Below are 23580 nucleotides of genomic sequence, written 5' to 3' on the forward strand. Positions count from 1 at the left end.
TTAATACGTTGGATTTTTTTTTTCCAGTTACTGCTATTCAGCACCTTTTTTTGCTTCAAATACTTTTGTTGCTATTTTACTTCCATAATTTTCTGAGAGTTGAATCGAATCATGAAGTCAGTATTGTGAATCAAACTGAATTGTGATTCATTACACCACTACTTAATAAAGAGGAATAAAATAAAAGATTTGTCTTTTATTTTTATTTCATTCACTGTGTCAGCTTTTGCATACCACAGCAAGATGCACTAAAAAATAGGTTTAAAAATTGGATTAGAAGAAAAAAAATGTCAAAGGTTGGACTGATTGTTCACATTTCAGGACTAACAACAGAAAAGAAAAGAAAGCAAATCTGAAAAAAATTTAACAACTTACACATAAAACCTGACTTCAGGAAGTGACCGGTAAACTGGCAGCAATGCTGGAAGGACACTCCTGTCTGTTTTACTCTCATACTGCTTCACATGTGAGAACAGATCCAGCAGGAAATCACTCTGTCTTTCATGGAATCTATGAACCTCTTCTCCAAAAGGGAATGTGTCGTAGCTGCACACTGATGCCAGCAGCTCAGTAAAACTCTCTCCTTTATCAGGTTGACAGTCGACTGCTGAGATGAACAGATTGACCAAACTCTGCATGGATGCAGAGTCTGAATCAAACCTAGTTGTAAGATATGATCACATTTGTAAGCACGAATATCACAAAAATAAAACTAGAGACACTGAAAAAGTGCAAGGATCACTGAAGACTCACAGTAACCAGGTTAATAAAGAAGAGAACCATCACTTGACCCAATTTACTATTGCATGAGCCTCAATAAACAAAGGAGCAAATAATTTTGCTTCAAATTCATACTGATTTGGTTTATAATAGGGGTGTAATGGTACACAGAAGTCAAGGTTCGGTAAGTACCTCGGCATGGGGGTCACGGTTTGATACGGGTTCAGTACAACAGGAATAAGAAACAAATCCCCAATGCTTGCTTTTTTCTGTTTATTTTGAACAGGCAGAAGTGTTTGGTCACTATCAGCTACAGGAAGAACTGAAAAGCTCCTTGTGATATGAAAGTACAAAATAAATAGAATAATGAAAATTTTTAATTATAAAAAAAACTTATTATTTATTACTATATATTAAACTTTCAAAACTTTATCATTTCATCATATGATATTATTATTAATTGAAATATTACGAATATATATTATGCTGAAATGCGCTGTCTCTGCGAGATAGCTATCGTTAGCACAGGAGGTCTATCCGTCTGTTGTTAATGCAATAGCGAATGCAGTGGACAACTCGCGTTCAATCACTGCTCTCGTGCGTGTGTATAGAGAAGGGATCACGGACTGGCTTATGTGCGAATGAGATGGGACACTGTAACGTGGCTCGAGCACATTTAATAAATACTTGAAGCCAGGATCCTCTACTACTGTATATGGGTGCATTTTAGATGAAAAGCTGCAGGGATTAGTTGTTGCACTACTGTAGTCTTTTTCTCCCCAACTCCAGTGACTGACACATCTGGATGATGTCGTCTGATATGTGTTAGCATATTGGTCGTATTTCCACTCACGTACCATACAGCTGCCTTACAACGCTGACACACTGTTATTGTCCAATCTACGACTTGCTCTCCTTTACTGCTGTACTTCACAGGAAACCCGAAACTTTCCCACACTACAGATTTAAAACAAGCAGGCGGGTCTTTGGGCTCTTGTGTGCTGTCTGCACTTGCCATTATTGTTTTGGATTGGTGTGTAGCAAATCTCTTCTTCTGCTTGTTCCTGTTGTGTCAATGCAACACTAACTATCACATGTGCCCCCTTCTGGATGCCTGTGAGTGTATTTGTCCATGACGCCTGTACCGCGATGGTTCAGAGAGAATACATGTACAGTTACACCCCTAGTTTATAAGTAATAAATAATCTGCTGTTTTGGTCACATTAGTCATCCTAATCTCTACCTTCTCATCATAATGATAAACTGACCAACAATTATTAGTTCTCTCTCTGCTGGTCAGTCAGTGGTGCAGTAACATCAGATCAATTTTCACACAAAACACAAATCAGACAGTTCTATTTAACTGATGATCAGTACAGTAACAGGTGAGATTTTACCTTGTGTCTGTTTTCTTGACTCCTGATGTAGAAAATGATGATCTACAGAACGCAGTAATTCGGGTAACTGATAAAATTATCTAGATATTTAGCTGTGGGTCAATCAGAACTAGACTGTTAGTGTCTAGTTAGAAAAAAGCCTAAGATCCATTAGCTAAAAGGCTAATAATCATTAGCAACATGAATCAGCTGGAAGTGTATTTAGCACAGGGGAGTTTTGTGTGAAAGTCACTGTTGATTTTGCAAAAGTGAATGTAGAGTATATTTAAACTTAATATTGAACTGACATGTTTAATCACTTTGTAAATTAATTTTATTTAAAATTAATTTTTTCAATTTATTTTTTTAAACTGTTAAAACAAAAAAGACAAACAAAATGCCTTTAACTTTGCTAACATTAGCCTGCTAACAACCAGTGTTTGAGGTAAGGTAGCTAGCTAGCTAACAGTGACAGGGGTTAAATCTGTTACATTTGTATCACAGGAACTTTGTAAACTTTCTCATTAAACATGAGCTGAGATCTTCAGCTGTGGAGCACAGAGCACTAAAACAAGTCTGAGAAAACTGTAACTACTTACTCATTAAACCTGAGCTGTGAGATGTAGGGCAGACACTGAAGGAAACTCCTCACTTCACTCTCTTCATCTGACCAGTCTATCAGCTCCACTGGTTTCTTCTGTGTTTGGAGTTTCAGCACTTCTAGGAGGAGGGAGACTTTTCTCTCTGAGAGCTTTATGGACCAGACTGCAGGAAGTGACCGGTAAACTGGCAGCAATGCTGGAAGGACACTCCTGTCTGTTTTACTCTCATACTGCTTCACATGTGAGAACAGATCCAGCAGGAAATCACTCTGTTCTTCATCATAATGAGGCATCACTGTCTCCACTGTCTGCTGAATGTTTTGTGGTTGGTGTAGAGCTGATTTCAGACACAAATCCAGTAGAAATGTTCTCCACCTCTCTTCTGGTTCTTTCTCTTCCTGTTTAGAGTCAAACCTGGAGAAAAGTAAAGACTCTATTTTATATTATTATATTACACACACACACACACACACACACACACACACACACACTCCTCTGGACTTTGGCAGATGTCCAGTGAGACTTGTTTTAGACAAATGTTTATATCTTCCTCTACTGTTAAACTACCTGTAACGAGTCACTAAAGTTCCTTTTTCTCGTTGACTAAATATTATAAGGAGCCTTTGCTAGAACACAGAGGGTGTCTTAAGGACACTAAAAGAAAGCCTACAGTACTTGGATAATAATAATGTTTATGCTCCATCATATGTTTTCTTCCTGATGTTGAAGGAAAAACAGATTTAAAAAAAATGTTTCTTTTTCAGTGATTAATTATTTCCACTTTGCTTACTTTATCAAGGTACAATGTGTCCAGAAACCGCAGATAAAGATCAAATTATAAAAATTACAACAAACAATTTAATAATGTATGGAATTTAATTGAGGACATTTATAATAAAAAAATGTATTCATATATTTAGTTTTAAGTTATGAACCAATAGTAAATTTTTAAACCTCACAAATATGGATTTATTTAGTTTTATACAGACAAAACTAATTTCAAAATAATTTTGTTCATTTTCAGAATCAGATGTCTTCTAAAAGTCTTGACATTTATATGCAGGATTATTTAATTATGGAACAAAACCAGAGTTTTTATCAGCTGTGGAGCACAGAGCACTAAAACAAGTATGAACAAATTTTAACAACTTACACATAAAACCAGACTGCAGGAAGTGACCGGTAAACTGACAGCAGTGCTGGAAGGATACTCCTGTCTGTTTTACTTTCATACTTCTTCACATGTGAGAACAGGTCCAGCAGGAAATCACTCCGTTCTTCATATTCATCTGCCATTATTTTCTTTACTGTTTTCCAGATGTCGTCTTCTCTTTGCTTCAGAAATGCTTGTAGACATAAATCCAGTTTATATGACCTTAAAATCTGTTGATACTCTTCCAAAGATTCTCTTTGTTTAAATGTAAACCTGGAAGAAAAGTGAACAGCATATTTTAATAAATAATAGCAAGCTGCAACATTTTTTGGCACTGACCACTGTGGTGGACATTTACACTGTGTCCAATTTACACTGAGACATTTATACTGGTGGACATTTACATCTGAAAAAATGTTAATATTTTATTTGAAATAGTAAAATTATGTGATTTTTCTTTTCTCTTTCCTTTCTCCTTCTTCCCTCCTATCAGGCACGTCAAGGGCAGGTGATGCATAGCACCAAAAGACCATCTTGACATTAAAAGGACACAACCGATGAGCTATTATTATTCCTCAGTTAAGATTCCAAAATATTAGAAAGTGTAAGATTAATACCACAATTTTAATTGCTTTGTGTAAAATGTAGTCAGGCCACGTCTTGCATTTCGACTCTTAAATTATACACACTCCTTTATCTTTAACAAGCAAAAAACGTGATAACTGCTTGAGATTAAGATCTTATCTCATATGTACAGCACTTTTCAAGTCAGCTAATGAATTTGTAATGGAATTTTACTGAGCCTACTGAAAATGTTTAACTTGTATGTATTTATAGTGATTTTTAATGAGAAAAGGCTTCCGTCTAGCCAACCTACCCCATATCTTAGATCAGTGGTGGGCAAACAATGACCTGTGAGCCACATACAGCCCGTGGGACGGTTTAATCTGGCCCATAGAGTATTCACTAAATTGTCCTAATGACCGCATTCATTTTGTCTTTTTCCTGCAATGCCCTGAGTTTCAGTTGATTCCACTAGATGCTGCACTCAAAACACTACCGAGCCTCATTAAAAAAGCTGAGTCTATCATCTCTACATCTCAACACTACTCCCACTGAAACTGAGTTTTCTTTCCGTTTTAGGTAACAGGTTTCACATGTGATTTATATTGGTTCATCCTCCCATCTGCTACTGGCCCAGCCTGTCTGTCAAATTTTAAAACCCAGTGTGGCCCTTGAGCCAAAAACTTTGCCCACTAAGAGATGTCACATGCAGGGAATGACCAGTACTTATTAAAAACTCCTGTGTTCATGTTGCTGTAGGTCTCTTGGGAGACTTCTTGATGCATTTTTGTCTTTTCCTTTGGGACATTTTGATGTCAGTTATTTTGGGTTAATTTTTTTCCTTCACAAATACCTACCATTTTAACAGGGATGTGTTAACTTTTTATAGGTATTGTAAATGGCTTTGCTTAATAATCAGCCAACAATAGTTCATAGTTTTCATAGTAACTGACCTACACTCTGAACTTGGTTAAAACATCTGTTAAACCCCCTGCTGATGAACATCTTGCTTATCCTCCAGCCTGAGGGTAGGATGTCAATGCTGCATTGAGAAGATTTAAGTATATATATACACACATTTTAGGGTTTGTAGATATCTGTTGCAGGAGTTACTTACTGGAGAGAGCTGATGTGTGGGAGCCAAGAGAGCACTGTGTCGCACAGAACATGTGTGAGCTGGTGTGGATCTTTATCACAGTGTAGATAGAGATTTATTTGTTCTGAACATTGGGTTATAATTTTTCCAGCTTGCTCAAGCACATCTGTCTTACTGCTCATCAGAAGGTGAATCTCATTTCCCAGTACCTGCAGGAGCTGTATCAAATCATCCAACCGCTCATGTTTCAAGGAAATTGTCCACACCTGACAGAGTGTTGTTGGTAACTCCCTGAGAAACAAAAACATTAGCTGTAGGTAAATTCCATTTCATTTTAATGTAATATACAGTTGCATATTGTACATTATATATGTCTAATTATTAATACCTTAGATATTGTTTATGTTTGAGAATCATCTTCAGGCCTGAGAGGGACACAGCACTGTTCTCCAAATCAAGATGAACCTGTGTGTTTCTGGAGTGGTTGATTACATAGGACACAGCACAGCATGTGTAAGGGTCAAGATGTTCCTCACTCAAATCTAGATGATAGTTTATTCTCTCTAGAAATGAGCAGCAGGTTTCAGGTGACTGAAATTCATACAGACACTGACATATGAAGGCAATGTCAACGTATTCATCCTCTGGTTTTTCACCAATGAAAGTGTTTAAGACCTTCTCAATGAACCCATCACTATTTTCCTTCACTTTGTTCAGTGGAAAGAGACACTTCAGATGATCAATGTTGGTTTGTGATTGAAGTCCACAGAGGAAAGGAATTATATATTTCATGTGTTCACTGTTTTCATTCTGACACAGAAGGAGTACATCATCAAGTATTTCTGATTTTTCAAGAAGCCAGAGAGCAGAAAAAAATTCCTGCATTGTGTTGTGAAGAAATGCACAAAATGTCTTGGCACATGCTGGTGACACAACTGAGACAGTCTTCAAGAAAGCACCAGCAATGCCTCCCTTATCAAAATCAAACTCCAGGTCGATAGTTTTTGACTTGGTTGCATTGAAAGCGCTCTCTGCTAAAGACAGGACCTTGTCTCTGCAGTTTTTAATGTGTTCATCTAAATGCAGTAGTTTCTTATTTCTGTGTCTCTGTAGACAGTGACGGAAAATTCGTACGTACAGCTCACTAGCTGTGAAGGGTTTCTGTGCTTCTTCAGAAGTGTAGTATGAAATGCAGGCTGCCACCATAAAAGCATACATAGGGACGTGGCAGAGACTGAAGAGAGCAGGATTGTTTATCACAATGTCTACCAACTCTGGATCAGTATCTGACACTTTCCTAAAAAAATCATAAATCGACTCTTCACTGAAACCTTGAACATAGACTTTGCATGTTGTCCAGTCAGAGAACTCGTACTCTACTTCAGGCCTGCATGTTGCCACTATCTTTGCTTCAGGCAGAAGTTGTATGATCCCCAGCAAAATCACGTTGTCCTGAAAATCTCTGATTCCATCAAAAACAATGGTGACTCTTTCAGAATATTCTTGAAGATACTGCAAGATTTCTTCAGCATTTTCTTTAATCTGTGGATTTGACATTAGAAATGTGCTCAGCAGGAGATTTTCTAAGCTAACTGGAGTTGAGGTATTTGTCAGTGTGTTTTCATCAAAGTAAAACATGAAGTCAAGTTTTCCGTCGTCTCTTTCTGCCCAGTGATGCAACATTTGCTGAACAACTGTCGTCTTCCCAATTCCAGGTTTTCCTACTATTAGGATACTCTTCTCCCTGCTATTGAGTAAATCTTCAGGGGATTGTCTCTGTGTGTCCTTTGGTATGTAGGCCTTCATCTTTTTTGAATGGGACTTTGTAGATTTCTTACTCTTAAGTATGATTTTGTTACGGGGTGTATTTTTTTTAGTGTCTGTATCTAAAACTAGAGGAAGAAAAGTGAACTTTTCTTGAACATTTCCTCCATAGAACCGAAGGTTCTGACTCCACTGTTGACCAAGAATTTGTTTTCTTGTTGTCCTTAAAATATTTTGCAGACGATGACATGATATGGGTCCTAAAATTACAGATAGGATGAAAACATTATCTATGGGATTAACATACATTATTTTAATTGCAGGTGTAAATTTTTACCACAATAAGATACTGTGTTATGCATACAGTAAATTTCTTGGTTATTCCTGTCCATACAATATATAAGGAATTCTTACCTTCAATATAGTCATCTTCAGCCTCATCTCTAAAGGAGAACAGGCAGATCCATGTATGTAAATCAGGAGTCAGGCTAGAAGAATCTGACCTTGGAAAGACCAAGTTCCTCTCACGATCCAGTATTCGGAGAAAGTTATAACAGGCCTCCTCACCCTTGTTTAAGACCCAGTCCAATATCTTCCTAGTTTTGTTGTACTTTTCTGGTTCTGCCTCAATTATACTAACTTCATTGGCATTGAAAATATTCTGTTGGTGAAGTTTTTCAACAATAACAGGCAGGTTTTGTAGACGTCCAACCAGATTTTCACGAGCATTTCTGACATATTCTTTTGCAGACCCATTTGAAGAAGCCATGTTGATGCTTTCAAATCTTTAGCTTCATAAAACTCCATCCATCTAAACGTATAAATAATATAACAATCTATATTTACTAACAACTAATGAATTAAAATTAAATATGCAATGACAATCGACTTCCACAAGTCTAGACATCAATGATACCCAACTCCACTTTTCAGACCATCGCTCTCCCTGCCTGTCACACATTCTTAATTCTGCTTATATACATGCCACAATCTCTATTCAGTCTCTCTCCCTCTCAGTCTCTCTTTCCTCTCATATAGTTAGACATTTTTCCATAAAGTAGACGGGGAATTTCTGCTTTTCAAATAGGCGAGTTCCTCAGTTTTTTCTACATTCGTCAACCTAGGGTTAGGAAGTCTCTGCCCACCTCCTCTTTCACCCCTTACTACCTTCTTTGAAGGGAAAATTTGCAAAATTAGCCAATCCTTCCATCCTAACCCCATTCTAACAACAGAACGAAATACATATGATCAGTTTTACAAATTATTTAAAGGGGATTTTTTTTCCTCAGTCTTAAGCCATGCACATGATATAAACTTTTTCCTTTACATGTAAACAGTCAACACTTAAAAGATTTCAGAATTGTATGTTTTGGTTCTGCTTTTTTAACATAGGACTGAATAAAGATGTCATGTGTTCTGTTAACTTTTGCATTATCAAATCTTTTATCTTTAAATCTGAGAGCACCTTTAAAGGGACAGTAAGCTATTGGACTACTGATCGGAAGGTTGTGAGTTTTGAATGCCAGGTTTACCAAACTGCAACCCCTTCTGTTCTGTTTTATTATTCAAAAGTACAACAGTTAAAGGCTTTTACTGATTTCAGAAAAATCCTGTAAATTCAAACATGTATATCCAGCTCCTGAGAGTGTGGAAATTTACTAACAGATGCAAATCTCGACTGGATTAACCTCAAAATCATATGTGTCAAGGTTTTTTTTTTTAAATATCTGGAATATAGATGGATAGAAACAATATCATTTTGAAATAAAGAACTCATAGTTGTATTATTATTAATTACTCCATGGGGGAAACAAAGAGGTCCAACTAAGATACAAAGTAAATCAACACATTTTTCCTTCTTAGCCATTGGAAGGTGGTTTAAAATGTGGTCGACTTTGACTGACATCACATCCAAATGCAAAACACACCCCATAATATAAAGTACCCCCAAAGTATCAGCTCCTGCATGTAGATTGTAATTTCAGTAACATGCTTTACATTTCACAAAAACTTAAATCTGAAAATTTTATTGGCTTAAGTATTTTCAGCAGATACAAGAAAACGAAAGTAAAGCTTCCCAAAAAACAAAAAACCTCCGAATATTTTTGTACAAATACTTGGATACTAGGATAACGACGAGGATTGAGTATTTAAGTTAAGTTGATTTTATAGATATTGTAGAAGGAAAAACCTCTGGAGAGAAAAAAGACCAAACACGTGCTGTATCCCGGAAATATCAACAAACCCGAAACTGTAACACTTCCCAAGTGTCCATTCCCGGACAGGGTGAAAAGACTTACAGAGGGAAAGCTGGATGTTGTTCTGCTTGGTTCAGATCCCCGCGGCTGCTTCACACAAAACTACTTTAAAATCTTAAAAGTCGACTTTCTAGAAATCCCGAAATACTGCAGATGGGGAAGTTCACCCAGAATGTCTGGATTCACCGTTAAAGTGAAACTAGGCGTGACTGTGATGTTGAATATCCTGTTAATTGATAGCGCTAACATCGGAACATTCATTTATTCATCCACTATTGGATATTGTCTCCAACACGTCGCCCACTTCTGAGCAGATCAAACTAGTGATGTGACGATGGACACAGAGCTTTCGAAGTTTGTATCAAAAAGTCTCAGAGTGAAGCACTGTGCTGGAGCCGGACTCGTTTTCCCATAACCACGTGATCTGTGACGACCGAAGCTTAACGTCACACACAACCACGTGACTGCTTCACATTCTGGTCCAGAAATTTGCGCGGATCCCTGCACAGGTAATAATAATAATAATAATAATAATAATACATATTTACATGTGTACCTTTGGGTATATATTTAATGTGTTATAAACACATCTAAAATATTACAGATGAACCAACAGCTTCAAGCAACCAAGGTATAAGACTTCTTAGTTATTTATTGTTTGTCTTTTGCAGTGTTTATAAAAGATAAATAGTGGAAGAATATAAACTGTATACATTAATGTTTTAAAGCCTTTTATTTATTACTGCATTTATATTATAAATAATTTTACTGTATTGCAGGAACCAGAAAACAAATGATTGATGAGGCCTTGTTCAACATGACTGTGAAAGATTACCAGCCATTTACAGTTGTTGAGGTTGTTGGAATTTTAGACCGAACCATTATTCCCTCCCGCCAGTCATTAAAGAAAATGGTGGAGGATAAATACAAGAAGGCCAAAGAGAAGGCAGAAAAAGGTGAAAGCGGCTAAAGCTGTAAGCCTCACATCAGATATGTGGACGTCTTTGCATATGGATGCGTATCTGGGAGTGAGATGTCATTTTATAAATACAAAGGATCAGCTGTCCACAGCTTTACTCTGAGTTAAAAAGTTTTCAAAACGTCATACACCCGAGAATATATCTGAAGTGAAGACAGCTTTGATAAAGAAGTGGGGCATCCCGAACAAAGTGCGATGCCTTGTAACGGATGCTGCTGCCAATATGGTACAGTAGCATGTGCCAGCATTCTTAAGCTCCGCCACACAAACTGCATAGCACATGCACTAAATCTGGTTGTAAAAAAGGCCATGGAACAAACACCAGGACTTGAGGATATCAGAGAAAAGGCACGCAAGATTGTGGCTCATTTCAAGTCCAGTACAACAGCAAGAGAAAGGCTATTGCTGTTACAAAATCAAATGGGCAAGCCAAATCATAAGCTATTTCAAGAGGTGGATGCCCATTGGAACAGCACTTATGTCATGTTAGAATGCCTCTTTGATCAGAGGGAGACAATCGGTGCTGCTTTGGTTACTCTGAAGACAAACCTCACACCTGTGAATTCAGAAGAGTATGGGACAATAAATGAATGTCTTGATGCCACTTTAATGAGGCTCCTACATAATTATCAGAGGAGAAGAGAGTGTCAGGGTCAAAGGTGATTCCTCTTATAAAAATGTTGAGGCATGCAGTCAGCTCAAAGAGCTCACAGGTTGATGATGAGAGGGCTTTGAAATTCTGCAACAACCTCCTGAGGCTTCTCACAGAGAGGATGTCTGTATCTGAGACTATGAGCATTATGACACATTTTAAAACTGTAGGATTCTGCAGCCAGTCAAATGCACAGACTACTGTAAGATGTCTCACAGCAGAATGTGCTTCAATTATAGGAGCTGAAGAAGTCCAAAATGCCCCATCCACATCATCTCAATTTCTCTCATCACAACCTGAGCCACCAGGAGTCACAGGCAGTCATACAGCCCACTCAGGTCCATTTTGTGGTATTCCATGTGTGTGTTCTACTACATTTGGCATGGATCATGGATGTATTGCACTTGAATACAATTAAACTTTCATTATTATTACTTCATTTTTTCAGGTAAAAGTCTGTGGGATCTTCTGGACAGTCATATAGTAGAAACCAGAAGGATGAAAAATGTCACTGCAGATGCCCCAGTTGAGGATCAATGGTACCTCAGTGACCCAAACAATCCACATACAGAACATCCCCTGCATTTCTGGGCTCTTCAAAAGGCTATCCACATCTTCATCACTTTTCTCTGGAATATTTGTGCACTCCTGACTCCTCAGTCCCATGTGAGAGAATATTCTCAAATGCAAGGGAAGTAATAAATAAAAAAAGAAATAGACTTTCCACACTTAATAAAAGATTCCCCAGTTTACAAGCAAGCACCTTCACCTGCCCAGTTTACAGGCACTTCAACTGACCACACCACAATAAACTTTTTATTCACACTATTTATTTTGATTATATATACACCTACACAAACCTTGCCTATGATTCATTTATTCATATAGTGTGTAGGTACATCAACACTGACACATGAAACAATAATCATTTTTATTGCCTTTATTGATTTAAGAGCACAAAGTGGTTAATTTATTGCATGTAAAAATCAGAAATGTCTGCTGCTTCAGGGGCCCAGCGACAGCTATTAAACGTTTTGAACACAAGATGTCACTACTGTGCACTGTGTTGAAAATCTTTGAGTAATGAACCATTTCACCATACAGTTGAGGGGAAAGCCCCGGTGCTTCACAAAGCTTCATTTCACCATCACTAAGTAAGCGTTTATACGCTATTATATAGTATTATTCTGCTATAAAATTCTGATGTCATGTCTGATGACATCAGTCTGATGTCATGTCTGAACCAATGGACCAATGGAGACTTTTATCCCGCCCCCTAATCTGCATAAATCTCTACTTGTGATTTTTGATATCTCAAACTAACAACTTGGAAAGAAGAACACAGAAAACTGGAACACAAATAAAGACAAAATTAAGTTATGAGCAAAAAGTAGCAGAAAGATAAGCATCTGAGTGAAGTTAGCATGGAAAATAATATTTTCTTTTTAATTCCTATTATTTTATGCTTGCAGACCATCAGGGCCAGTAAGTCCTTCTCTGCTGGCCTAAACAGCAGTGATCTGAATCACTGACTTGCATTTTAATATATTTAATATATTTTTCCATGAATGTGTATTAAATTATTCCCAATAGTCTATTCTCTACATTTCATGCTTTTCTCTCGGTTGCGCTGCTTCCAGTAGTGTATATTTATGAGAGTTTTATAAGAGTTATGTATTTATAAGAGTATTTATCCAATCATATTTCAGCCAGTGGCTGACATCATGTGTCGCCAGAGTGAAAGAAATCTGCCTTAAGGCCTTCAGAATCAATAGTGCAGGCTCCCGGAGCTTAAAATAAGTGGCAATGAAATTGTTAGATTAACTAATCATATTTCGAGTTTGTGTCACTGGGGCCATCTAGCAGGCGTACGATTACGTCAGCGATTTCCCGTCCTTTGATTGGATAATTGGAGTAGTCAGAGGCAGCGAACCGCAAAAAACTAAATAAAATATGTATATTTTAACTTGCAATGGCTGACAGAGGAGAAGAAATCGATTTGGTCGCAGAGGTCCTCACACATGCATTTTCAAGGTGGACTGTAATAAAATGGACTGTTCCTTTTGAGGTGTGAAATACTGTAGCCTAATTTCTTTTTTACTTTACTATTTAACGGTTGATTAGTATCTATTGCTGTGGCGTCATAATGATGGTATAGAGGTGGATTAATTCAGGAAGGACACCAGTGAAAGCCTAGGTGTGAAATGTACCGCCCACCACTGATTTTATGTAAATCTCGGCCTCATCTTCAGATTAATGTCAAATGTGATCAGGATTGATGAGGCTACATTATGAAATAACTAAAAACCCGAAACTGGGTGAGTGACATTTCGTGCAGAACGGTTCATAAAGAACACAGATGAGAGCTTCCTTATTGTTTATATTTCCTTTTTATCCCACAATCCTACTTTATTCCCGATTCTTATTGGAATAAAAGATTGATAAATAGCACAGCTACAATTCACAGGTTTATATTAATAAAACATAAAAACATAGTGTTACAGGAAAATCATGAACATTCACTCTGAAATTTATTCTTTTCCTAAAACAGTGTTTAATTTCTTGCATAGCTCTTTTACTGCTAATACTTATAAACAGAATAATGCTCATCTTTGTAAATTATTCACAGAGGTGAAATTAAATTCGATAGTTAAGAGCAGATAGTTAATCAGAACTGTAACTCCATTTCTGTAATACTGATCTGTGTTGTATATAACCTGCTGAGTCAACAGCTTTGCAATCAAGTAGATATAAACAGTTAAGATAAGAGCAAACTTTGGCCATCAGTGTGAATGAAAAAAAGAGAGAATGGCTTACCAGACCGGACAAAAGGAGACACTCTGAGAAGGTGCTCAGGATTTCATGAGATCATCCCTCAGCTGGACACTGCTGTTCTCAGTGTAAGAGACGACTGAACAGTCATGTGGAGTTTGTGTGTGGGTCTGTGTGTGTTTGCTTGCTCTCTGCAGGCAATGCCTCTTGGCAAAAATAACTGCTCAGGTCGCAGCAAGGTGTTGCTGATCTCCTTTGATGGCTTCAGGTGAGACACAATATTTTGAAATTTATGTTTTGCCAGTTAGCTTTTATAAATATATATAACATAGGGCTGTCAATAGATTATTATTTTTTAATCGCGATTAATCGCACACTTTTTATGTGATTAACTGAGATTAATTGCACAGTTATAGTGAAATTAAACATACACTATTTATTTTGTTTAACATGTCAGTTCAGTTTGCTACTTGTCCGTTTGCTAGTAGAACCTGTGATGTATTTTGCTATTAAATTATATTTTAGACTCAATGGGCTTCGATGGTAGGCCAGTTCTTCATTATAGTGTATGCACACAAATTTGTGTTTATCCAGAGTGTCATCCAATTTTCTTTTAAAAGACAAATTTCGGCCTACCAGAGTTACTGGTGCTTGCGCTATTGTAGATGCTAAGAGTGATAAACTCCCGACCCCCAGTATCATCTGTGTGATGCAAATTACGTTAATGACGCACCTTTGTGTGTTTTAGTAATTTATTTGCATTAAATTATTTTAACGTGATAAGGATTTTGTATTAGTCGCATGCTTTAACGTGTTAACATTGATAGCCCTTCAATTCATTCATTTCTTATAACCAAAAATGTATTCATTTTACTAAATAAGCAGACATTTATCATATTTATATAACAATTTACTAATTTACTAACACAGTCTCACAAATATATGATATAAAACTGTCCCATTACTTGTCACTGGAGTGGTACCATTAAGGGTACCTGGGATGTGTATGTAGTGAAACTTAAATATTCAAGTTCAAATAATGTACCTTAAATTATTTCCAAAAATCTATACTAAAGGTACTATAGGTCTCAGAATTGTGTTTGGTTTTTTATTGTGTGTATTGTGTGTTTATGTGCTTGGGGTCACATCCAATTAGACTGATAAAGTGTCAGTCACTTTCCAATAGATAAACTTGATTTACTTTATACTTTCTTTTAATGATTAATAATTTTATCAAAATGATGACACTGATGTGAAAGGTTTTATAACTCCTATAAACATAACACACAATCTTTTATTCTGCATTCAAATTCAGTTTTTCAAGTGAAATCTTTGTTTATGCATGCCATATCAGCCATAACATTAAAACATTAACTACTTCTCAAGGAGTGAGATATATATCAGTCAGTAAACAGTCAGTTATAAATGCTGATGTGTTGGAAGCAGGAAAAATGGCACAAGCTTGAGGATCTGAGTGACTTTGACAAGGGCCTAATTGTGGTCTGAGCATATCCAAAAACAGTAGGTCATGTTAGGTTCCCAGTATGCAGTGGTTAGTAGCTGGCAAATGTGGCCCAGGAAATGCTAGCCAGTAAAATGGTAACAGGGTGATGGGCAACAAAAGCTTACTAATGTGGATGGAGAGCTATGGCTAGACCATCTGGTCCAATCCTACAGACAAGCAGTGAATCCTACAGACAGAAAAAGTGAATACTGGCTCTGATAGAAAGGTGTCAAGATACACATAGATAGATAGATAGATAGATAGATAGATAGATAGATAGATAGATAGATAGATAGATAGATAGATAGATAGATAGATAGATAGATAGATAGATAGATAGATAGATAGATAGATAGATAGATACTGCTTCTACTGCTGCTGCTCTGTTAAAAACTGCTAACATTTCAGGTGGGATTATGACAGGAGAGTGGACACACCTAACCTGGACCAAATGGCTATAGATGGGGTGAAAGCCCCTTATGTGACACCAGCCTTCGTTACCATGACCAGTCCTACTCACTTCACAATACTTACAGGTAACAACACACACATCCATCAATAATCTCATTAAAATGCACTTATCACTGTGTGTGTCCTTCACTTGACCTCCTGATTACTTATACTCATGCAACCTCTCTTAGCAATAAACGTGCTTTCATCTTATCAGGATACATTTATCTTATGAACTATATACTATGTGGCCAATTTATCAGGCATCACCTAACAAACTTTGCATTTTTATCATAAAGCTGCTGCTGTAATCATAAAGACAGTCCCATTTCTCATTCTATGACTTTTATTCACAATTTGCTCCTACTGGCCATTCTCTGAACACACTCAGATTTTGAAGTGTTTTTCAACTCTACATTGATTTATAATCCCACCATCAGGTGTCACCCAAAAGGTTAACTTTGCTTACCCCTGTTGCCTTTGGCTCATTTAGTAGGGATCTTAATCTACAACTGGATTTCTGTGAAGTTTTCTGCAAGGCTGTGACAATGTCTATTGTTAACAGAAACATATAAATAAAATTTAATTGCATTGCTGAGAATAATCAACCACCTAAATATCACCCACTAATAAACAGGCTAGAGTTGTAGCTGGTTTCACAGGTTTATATTAATATGCTCATCCTCATTGCTGTTTCTATAGTAACAGCTCAATCATAGACATTTGTATGAGAGACTCTATAAGTCTTTTTTTAACCAATAAAATAAACTGTAAAATGGTTGTCAATTTTGTGTTATAAAAGAACAAAAAACACTTAGGGATTATCAGAAAATAATCATCTTCATGGCAGTAACAGTAACTCTGCTTCCTTACACCACCACCAGATTGTTAATTATTTTACTGTATCATCATTACAGTGTAAAGTGTCAAGTAATCAGACTTCTAATCAAAGCTGGCATTGTTATATATTCTGCAGGAAGATATATTGAAAATCACGGAGTGATACACAACATGTGGTTCAACACCAGCACGTCAGAGAAGAAGCCATACTACCAAACACAGTTTGTGAACGAGTGGTGGGATAATGGCAGCCTGCCCATCTGGATCACTGCTCAAAGACAGGTTCAAAAACAACAAACCTGGATCTTGTTACACAATGTTGTTTTACATCTTCAACTTTTGTTAGTCCTGAAGCTGAATCTCGGATGGTCCATTGGACCTTTGGTGGACTGTCATACAAATTAAATTTTGAATTGGTATCCATTGTACTGCAAAGATAAAAAATATCTTATCTGTTATCTGTTCGGAGAATGGTAACATGGCACACAACAGATTATGTCTTGCGATAACAGGCATCATTACCCTTTAGGATTTGACACATTATAATTATTGTTTGGCTCGGGATAATGTGTCACAGTGCCTGGATTTCTAGTGGACAAATAAGGTGGAAAAATAAAATAAATTATTTATTTATAAGTTTGTTGAAAGCAAGGACCGTTACGTCGCGCGGATTGGCGTTACCGGGGCCCCAACCTGGAGCCAGGCCTGGGGCTGGGGCATGCAGGCGAGCGCCTGGTGGCCGAGTCTTTGTCTATGGGACTCGGCCGGGCATAGCCCAAAAGAGCGACGTAGGCCCATTTTCCCGTAGGCCCACCACCCGCAGGGAGGAGCATAAGGGGCTGGTGCAATGTGTTTTCGGGTGGGGGATAGGGGCCTCACTGTTGTTTCGGCTTACGGGCCGAACAGCAGTGTGGAGTACCCAACCTTCTTGGAGACCCTATGAGGGGTGCTGGAAGGTGCCCTGACTGGGGACTCCATAGTTATACTGGGGGACTTCAACGCCCATGTGGGTAATGACAGTGTTACCTGGAGGGGCGTGATTGGGAGGAACGGCCCCCCTGATCTGAACTCAAGTGGTGTTCTGTTATTGGACTTCTGTGCTAGTCACAGTCTGTCCATAACGAACACCATGTTCAAGCATAAGGGTGCCCATCAGTACACGTGGTACCAGGACACCTTAGGCCGGAGGTCGATGATCAAGTTTGTGGTTGTGTCATCTGACCTTCGGCCATATGTCTTGGACACTAGGGTGAAGAGAGGGGCTGAGCTGCCAACTGAACACCACCTGGTGGTGAGTTGGATCCGCTTGCAGAGGAGGATGCCGGACAGACTTGGCAGACCCAAACATATTGTGGGGGTCTGGTTGAACCCTCTGTTAGGGAGGTCTTCAACTCCCACCTCCGGGAGAGTTTCGACAAGATTCTGAGGGAGGTTGGGGACATTGAGTCTGAGTGGACCATGTTCTCCTCCTCCATTGTTGACGCAGCTACCAGGAGCTGTGGCCGTAAAGTCTCTGGTGCCTGTCGTGGCGGCAATCCCCGAACCCAGTGGTGGACACTGGAAGTAAGGGATGCTGTCAAGCTGAAGAAAGAGTCCTATCGAGCCTGGTTGGCTCGTGGGACTCTGGAGGCAGCTGATGAGTACCGGCAGGCCAAGGCCAAGGTAGATTCATCCATTACCCAAGCTGAAGTCACTGAGGTAGTCCAGCAGCTCCTTGGTGGCAAGGCGCTGGGAGTGGATGAGATTCGCCCTGAGTACCTTAAGTCTCTGGATGTTGTGGGGCTGTCTTGGCTGACACGTCTCTGCAACATAGCGTGGCAGTCAGGGACAGTGCCTCTGGACTGGGCGACCGGGGTGGTGGTCCCTCTTTTTAAGAAGGGGGATCGGAGGGTGTGTTCCAACTATAGGGGGATCAAACTCCTCAGCCTCCCAGGGAAATTCTATTAGAATTCTATTCTATTAGAAGCTCTATACCCTTCACAGGGTGCTTAGGGTTAGTGCATGTTGTACTCTGGCAGGGCTGTCCTTTGTCACCGGTTCTGTTCATTACTTTTATGGACAGAATTTCTAGGCGCAGCCAGGTGGTGGAGGGAGTCCGGTTTGGGGACCATAGGATTTCATCTCTGCTTTTTGCAGATGATGATGTCCTGTTGGCTCCTTCGAGCCAGGACTTACAGCGTGCAACCTCCAAATCCATGGCCATGGTTCTCGACCGGAAAAAGGTGGTTTGTCCCCTCCAGGTTGGAGGGGTGTTCCTTCCTCAAGTGGAGGAGTTTAAGTATCTCGGGGTTTTGTTTACAAGTGAGGGAAGGATGGAGCATGAGATTGACAGACGGATTGGTGCAGCGGCAGCAGCAATGCAGTCCATGTACTGGTCTGTTGTGGTGAAAAAGGAGCTGAGCCGAAAGGCGAAGCTCTCGATTTACCAGTCAATCTACATTCCTACTCTTACTTATGGTCATGAGCTTTGGGTCACGACCGAAAGGACAAGATCCCGGATACAGGCGGCCGAAATGAGTTTTCTTCGTAAGGTGGCGGGGCGTTCCCTTAGAGATAGGGTAAGGAGCGCTGTCACCCGGGAGGAGCTCGGAGTAGAGCCGCTGCTCCTCCACATCGAAAGGGGCCAGTTGAGGTGGCTTGGGCATCTGTTTCGGATGCCTCCTGGACGTCTCCCAGGGGAGGTGTTCCGGGCATGCCCAACTGGGAAGAGACCCCGGGGAAGACCCAGGACATGCTGGAGGGACTATGTCTCTCGGCTGACCTGGGAACGCCTTGGAATTCCCCCGGAAGAGCTGGAGGAAGTGGCTAGGAGAAGGAAGTCTGGGCATCCCTGCTTAGACTGCTGCCCCCGCGACCCGGCTATGGATAAGCGGGAGACAATGAATGAATGAATGAATGAATGAAGTTTGTATCCTAGTACCATATTATGGTACAGTGGAACAAAGACTTAAACCCAGGATTGAAACAATGATACTGAATTTTTGAGGATGCAACCCACTGCACCACAATGCAGCAAGATTTTCACAGAGATCCCATCTTTTAATATTACTAGACAATTCTGTGCCTATGATTATATTTATATTATATTTACATTTGGTTCTGCATCCTGATATGATATAAAATGCTTCCTATTTATCTCCCTAAATTTAGGGTCTCCAGGCTGGTTCACTTCACTTCCCTGGCACGGCTTCCACCTATGATGGTGAAAAAGCAGTAGTGTCTGAAGTGGAGCCTCGGTTCTATAACTATAGCAATGAGACAGCATGGCGCCAGAACATCGACAAGGTCATGAGAGACTGGTTTGGAGAAAAAGATCTGGACTTTGTGTCCTTGTATTTTGGAGAGCCAGACAGCACAGGCCACAAATATGGTCCAGAATCTGAGCAGGTCAAGGACATGGTGAGACAGGTGGACCGAACGGTGGGCTACCTAAGAGCTTCAGTTGAGCGTAACGGCCTCACCCAGTGCCTTAATATCATCATCACTGCAGACCATGGCATGACCACAGTGTTACGTAATGGTGCAGTGAATGAGATTGTACTCTCTAAGATCCCAGGATTCTCTTTCCAAGATCTAGACTTCCATCTAGTGGACTATGGGCCATCTGGTTTGCTCCTCCCTAAAAATGGAAGGCTAGAGAAAGTATACAATGCCCTGAAGGGTGCTCATCCTCACCTCCATGTCTACAAGAAAGAGGAAATGCCCCACAGACTGCACTTTGCCCAAAATAATCGCATATTGCCCATCATCCTATGGGCTGACTTGGGATATGTCATTAATGGGGTGAGTAACTTGTCTATTTAACCAGTTAAAAATGAACTGAATACCACTGATATTTTAGTGCTACTGAATTCTGTATTCTGATTGGATTCCGATTTTTTTTATCACACTGACACTTTGACAAGATTGCAGCTATAAATCACTGATTTAAAGTTTTATTTGATAGGATGTGCCATGACAAATGCCTCAAAAAGGATGCTCATGTGAAACTTTACTTGCAGTACTTCCCAGTGCAGTTCAACAAAGGAGAACATGGCTTTGACAATGACTATTTGGACATGAAGCCATTCTTCCGTGCAGTGGGGCCTGCCTTTCGGAAGAATTTTATGGTGGAGCCATTTGAGACAGTACACATATACTCTCTGATGTGCCACCTGCTGGGCATCATACCTGAACCCAATGACGGACACCTGAATGCCACGCGTGCCATGTTGGTCTCCTCTGAACAAGCACAAGGTTAGCTAATTAGCTAAATCCTAATGTGATGATTTCACTTACATATAGTCAATTATTGTGTTTTTTTTAATGCTGGAGTAAAAATCCATCCCCATTAACTTATTAATATTTGGAATTAATATAATCATAATAATCTTCAATGATGTCCTAGATTTAATTTAAAATGAAATTCTGATTTTGCTTATTTAGTTTACACTTCTATCAACGTTTGGTCAATTTATGCTTTTACTATTTTAGGCAGCTTCACCAATTACAAATTACACTTTTCACCACTCTTTAACACTTTTTCCTAATTCTCTGTGCATGTACTACAGAAAAAAACTCATCTGTTGTATCCGGAGTGTTCATTGGCCTCGGGGCTATGGCGGGTTTGCTGCTGATTGTGTTTGTTGCCATGGTGACCCACAGTGTCCTTAAGCGACGGAAGAACAAACAGAGGCATGGGGATAATAAAATATGCTCAGAAGTTTTGAATAATAAATTAAATAAAGCAATTTAAATGATTTTTTAATGCAGTATTACTAGTTAAATACATTGATTAAATAAATAGAAATCATTTGAACACAATATTTTATTAACGTTTTATTGAATCATTAGGTTTCAGTAATTAACCCTTTTTACCAGTACATTCAACCTATTTTCCATTTTTAATCAGTCAATTCAATCAAATGGTTTAAACGCCTTCAAATCTTAGCTGCTTATAAACAAGTAGCTTATAAATACTTATGAAAAACTACAAATTCTTAAAGTTCTGAATGTCCACTTTCATATGAGCTATTGACCTCCACTGCCTGCCATGACAAAGACATTCAGTGGTCAACACTGGCACAACAATACAGGTGGAAATTACATTTTTGGCATCTGGTAAAAAGAGCTAATGTACTTAAACCAGTAATTAAGGTGATTTAAGTGAGCATGTTTTTGTCATTAAAATTTGTTGTTGTTGTTGTTTTTCTTTTTTAGATCCGGTAGTTTTGAAAATGCTGAAGATGATGACAAAAAGCAAACATCATTTTAGACTGTTGTTGTGTCTGTACCTTTTTTTTTTTTTTGCCCAAGCCATTGGGCAGAAAATTAGGAAATTTCAAACTATGTATGAAAAATTCAATAAAAGTATATTTTATAGAGATTTCTTGTGTATACTATTTTAATAATATAAAGTTTAAAAATAATTGTTTATTTAAATATGTAATTTTCAAAGTTCCATTACTTACCAAGATGTTTTAAAAATGTTCATACACATGCTAAATATGGATGCTTATAGAGTTTCTATATAAATATTAATGTGAATAGTTTTTAGATTTCTGAAGAATTTCCATGTTTTGTATGTTTTTTTTTGTTATTAAGGGATCCATTTGAATCTTTGGGGAATGTGTAAAATAATAATAATAATAAAAAAATTAATCTAATTTTACTTAAGTGTTTGTTTATATTTTTAGTAATGAATACTTTAAGTAAGGTGTGTACACAAACCACTGTATCTTTAAGAATGCACATTCATTCATTCATGACCAGAAGCCTGAAGAGATTAGTTGGTGAGTCTGGCATGTTATGATATTTAAATGCTATTTTATTTATATAGTAGTTGCATTTTTCAGGTTCTGGTTTGTTGATCGGAAGATTGGGGTTCAAGCCCCAGCATCACTAAGCTGCCACCATTGTGTTCTTGAGCAAGGGCCTTATCCCGCTAGGCTCCAGGCACTGTAACATGGATGACCCTGTGTTCTGGCCCCAAATTTCACTGTGTGGTAATGTGTAAGTGACAAAAATAAAGGTTTTAATTGTGAAAAACGTACACAAAATAATACTTTTAGTCTTGCATTCAAAATTGAATGGTAAATAGTTAACAAGAATCAACGGCAACCATAAAACTAAAATACAACAGAATGGAATTATGTATTTAGCAACTGCTTTACTATTTTAATATCTGAATGTTCTGTGCATTTTCATTAAATGCAAAACAAGATAAGTAATGGTTTGCTAAAAAAAAAAAATAATAATAATTAATTAATTCAAAATACAGTTTTGCCACATCATTACCAGTAACACTCCTTACTCTGTAGCTAAGATTTTTGTGCCTTTTGTAGTCTTAACATCACAAGAACAATTGTACATAATTCTTCTTTCACCAAAGACAAAAAAACAGATTCAGGTGTTTACACTTTACATTTATGGCATTTATCCAGAGCGACTTACATTTATCCCATTTATACAACTGAGCAGTTGAGATTTAAGGCCTTCTTGTCTTCTTTCCCACTTAGATCCTGTTTATCATGGAGATATGATTCTCAATGTAAAACACAAATACAAGTATGGGAATATGGGGTGCTTGAAGGAAGAGACTCTTGAACAATTGGGGTTTGGAGCAAAGGCATAGGGTCAATGTCCTTATTATTCTGTGAGGCCTGTGGTTTAGTCTTCCCTGATTGAAAAGGGTACCACTGTATGGGGCTAACCTGTCTCTGTTCAGAGCTACCTTCCTGACTTTATGAGGCATCTGTACATTATACACTACCTCTCCCACCCTCTCGAGAACCAGGCAGGACCCATCCAGTACCAGTCAAGCTTAGGGGAGTGTCCTCTTTTCTTCCGAAGGTTGTACACTCAAAGTGAC

At 38.5% G+C, this 23580-nt stretch overlaps 2 protein-coding genes across 3 annotated transcripts in view; one reads left to right on the plus strand and one right to left on the minus strand.

Annotated features, from left to right (window-relative positions):
* The window catches only part of LOC131362771 (uncharacterized), a 28477-nt gene extending 18517 nt beyond the window's left edge, over window positions 1-9960 (minus strand). Inside the window, exons 1-7 of one of the 2 annotated variants that reach the window (XM_058405036.1) lie at window positions 9576-9960; window positions 7690-8086; window positions 5900-7535; window positions 5533-5802; window positions 3852-4124; window positions 2696-3112; window positions 376-660 (exon numbers count right to left, since the gene is read on the minus strand). In XM_058405036.1, coding sequence (XP_058261019.1) covers window positions 376-660; window positions 2696-3112; window positions 3852-4124; window positions 5533-5802; window positions 5900-7535; window positions 7690-8044 — 3236 coding nt within the window. In that variant the 5' untranslated portion in view covers window positions 8045-8086; window positions 9576-9960. Of the gene's footprint in view, window positions 1-375; window positions 661-2695; window positions 3113-3851; window positions 4125-5532; window positions 5803-5899; window positions 7536-7689 lie in introns of both variants that reach the window. The other variant, XM_058405037.1, reaches the window with a different exon arrangement.
* Window positions 9961-14085: 4125 nt separating this feature from the next.
* On the plus strand, window positions 14086-21984 carry LOC131362780 (ectonucleotide pyrophosphatase/phosphodiesterase family member 7-like). The gene is made up of 7 exons (XM_058405051.1): window positions 14086-14204; window positions 15849-15976; window positions 16867-17012; window positions 19881-20513; window positions 20732-20966; window positions 21281-21404; window positions 21930-21984. The coding sequence occupies exons 1-7, from the start codon at window positions 14086-14088 to the stop codon at window positions 21982-21984; spliced, it is 1440 nt and encodes a 479-aa protein (XP_058261034.1).
* The last annotated feature ends 1596 nt before the right edge of the window (window positions 21985-23580 follow it).

The sequence above is a fragment of the Hemibagrus wyckioides genome, linkage group LG12, assembly GCF_019097595.1.
Source record: "Hemibagrus wyckioides isolate EC202008001 linkage group LG12, SWU_Hwy_1.0, whole genome shotgun sequence".
NCBI lineage: Eukaryota > Metazoa > Chordata > Actinopteri > Siluriformes > Bagridae > Hemibagrus > Hemibagrus wyckioides.

Excerpts from the sequence above, each read along its gene's own strand:
- LOC131362780 (XM_058405051.1), top strand. The coding sequence starts at position 14,086 with ATGTGGAGTTTGTGTGTGGGTCTGTGTGTGTTTGCTTGCTCTCTGCAG. Across the intron at positions 15,977-16,866 it reads TCACTTCACAATACTTACAG|GAAGATATATTGAAAATCAC; the intron begins GTAACAACACAC and ends TATATTCTGCAG. Across the intron at positions 17,013-19,880 it reads GGATCACTGCTCAAAGACAG|GGTCTCCAGGCTGGTTCACT; the intron begins GTTCAAAAACAA and ends CCCTAAATTTAG.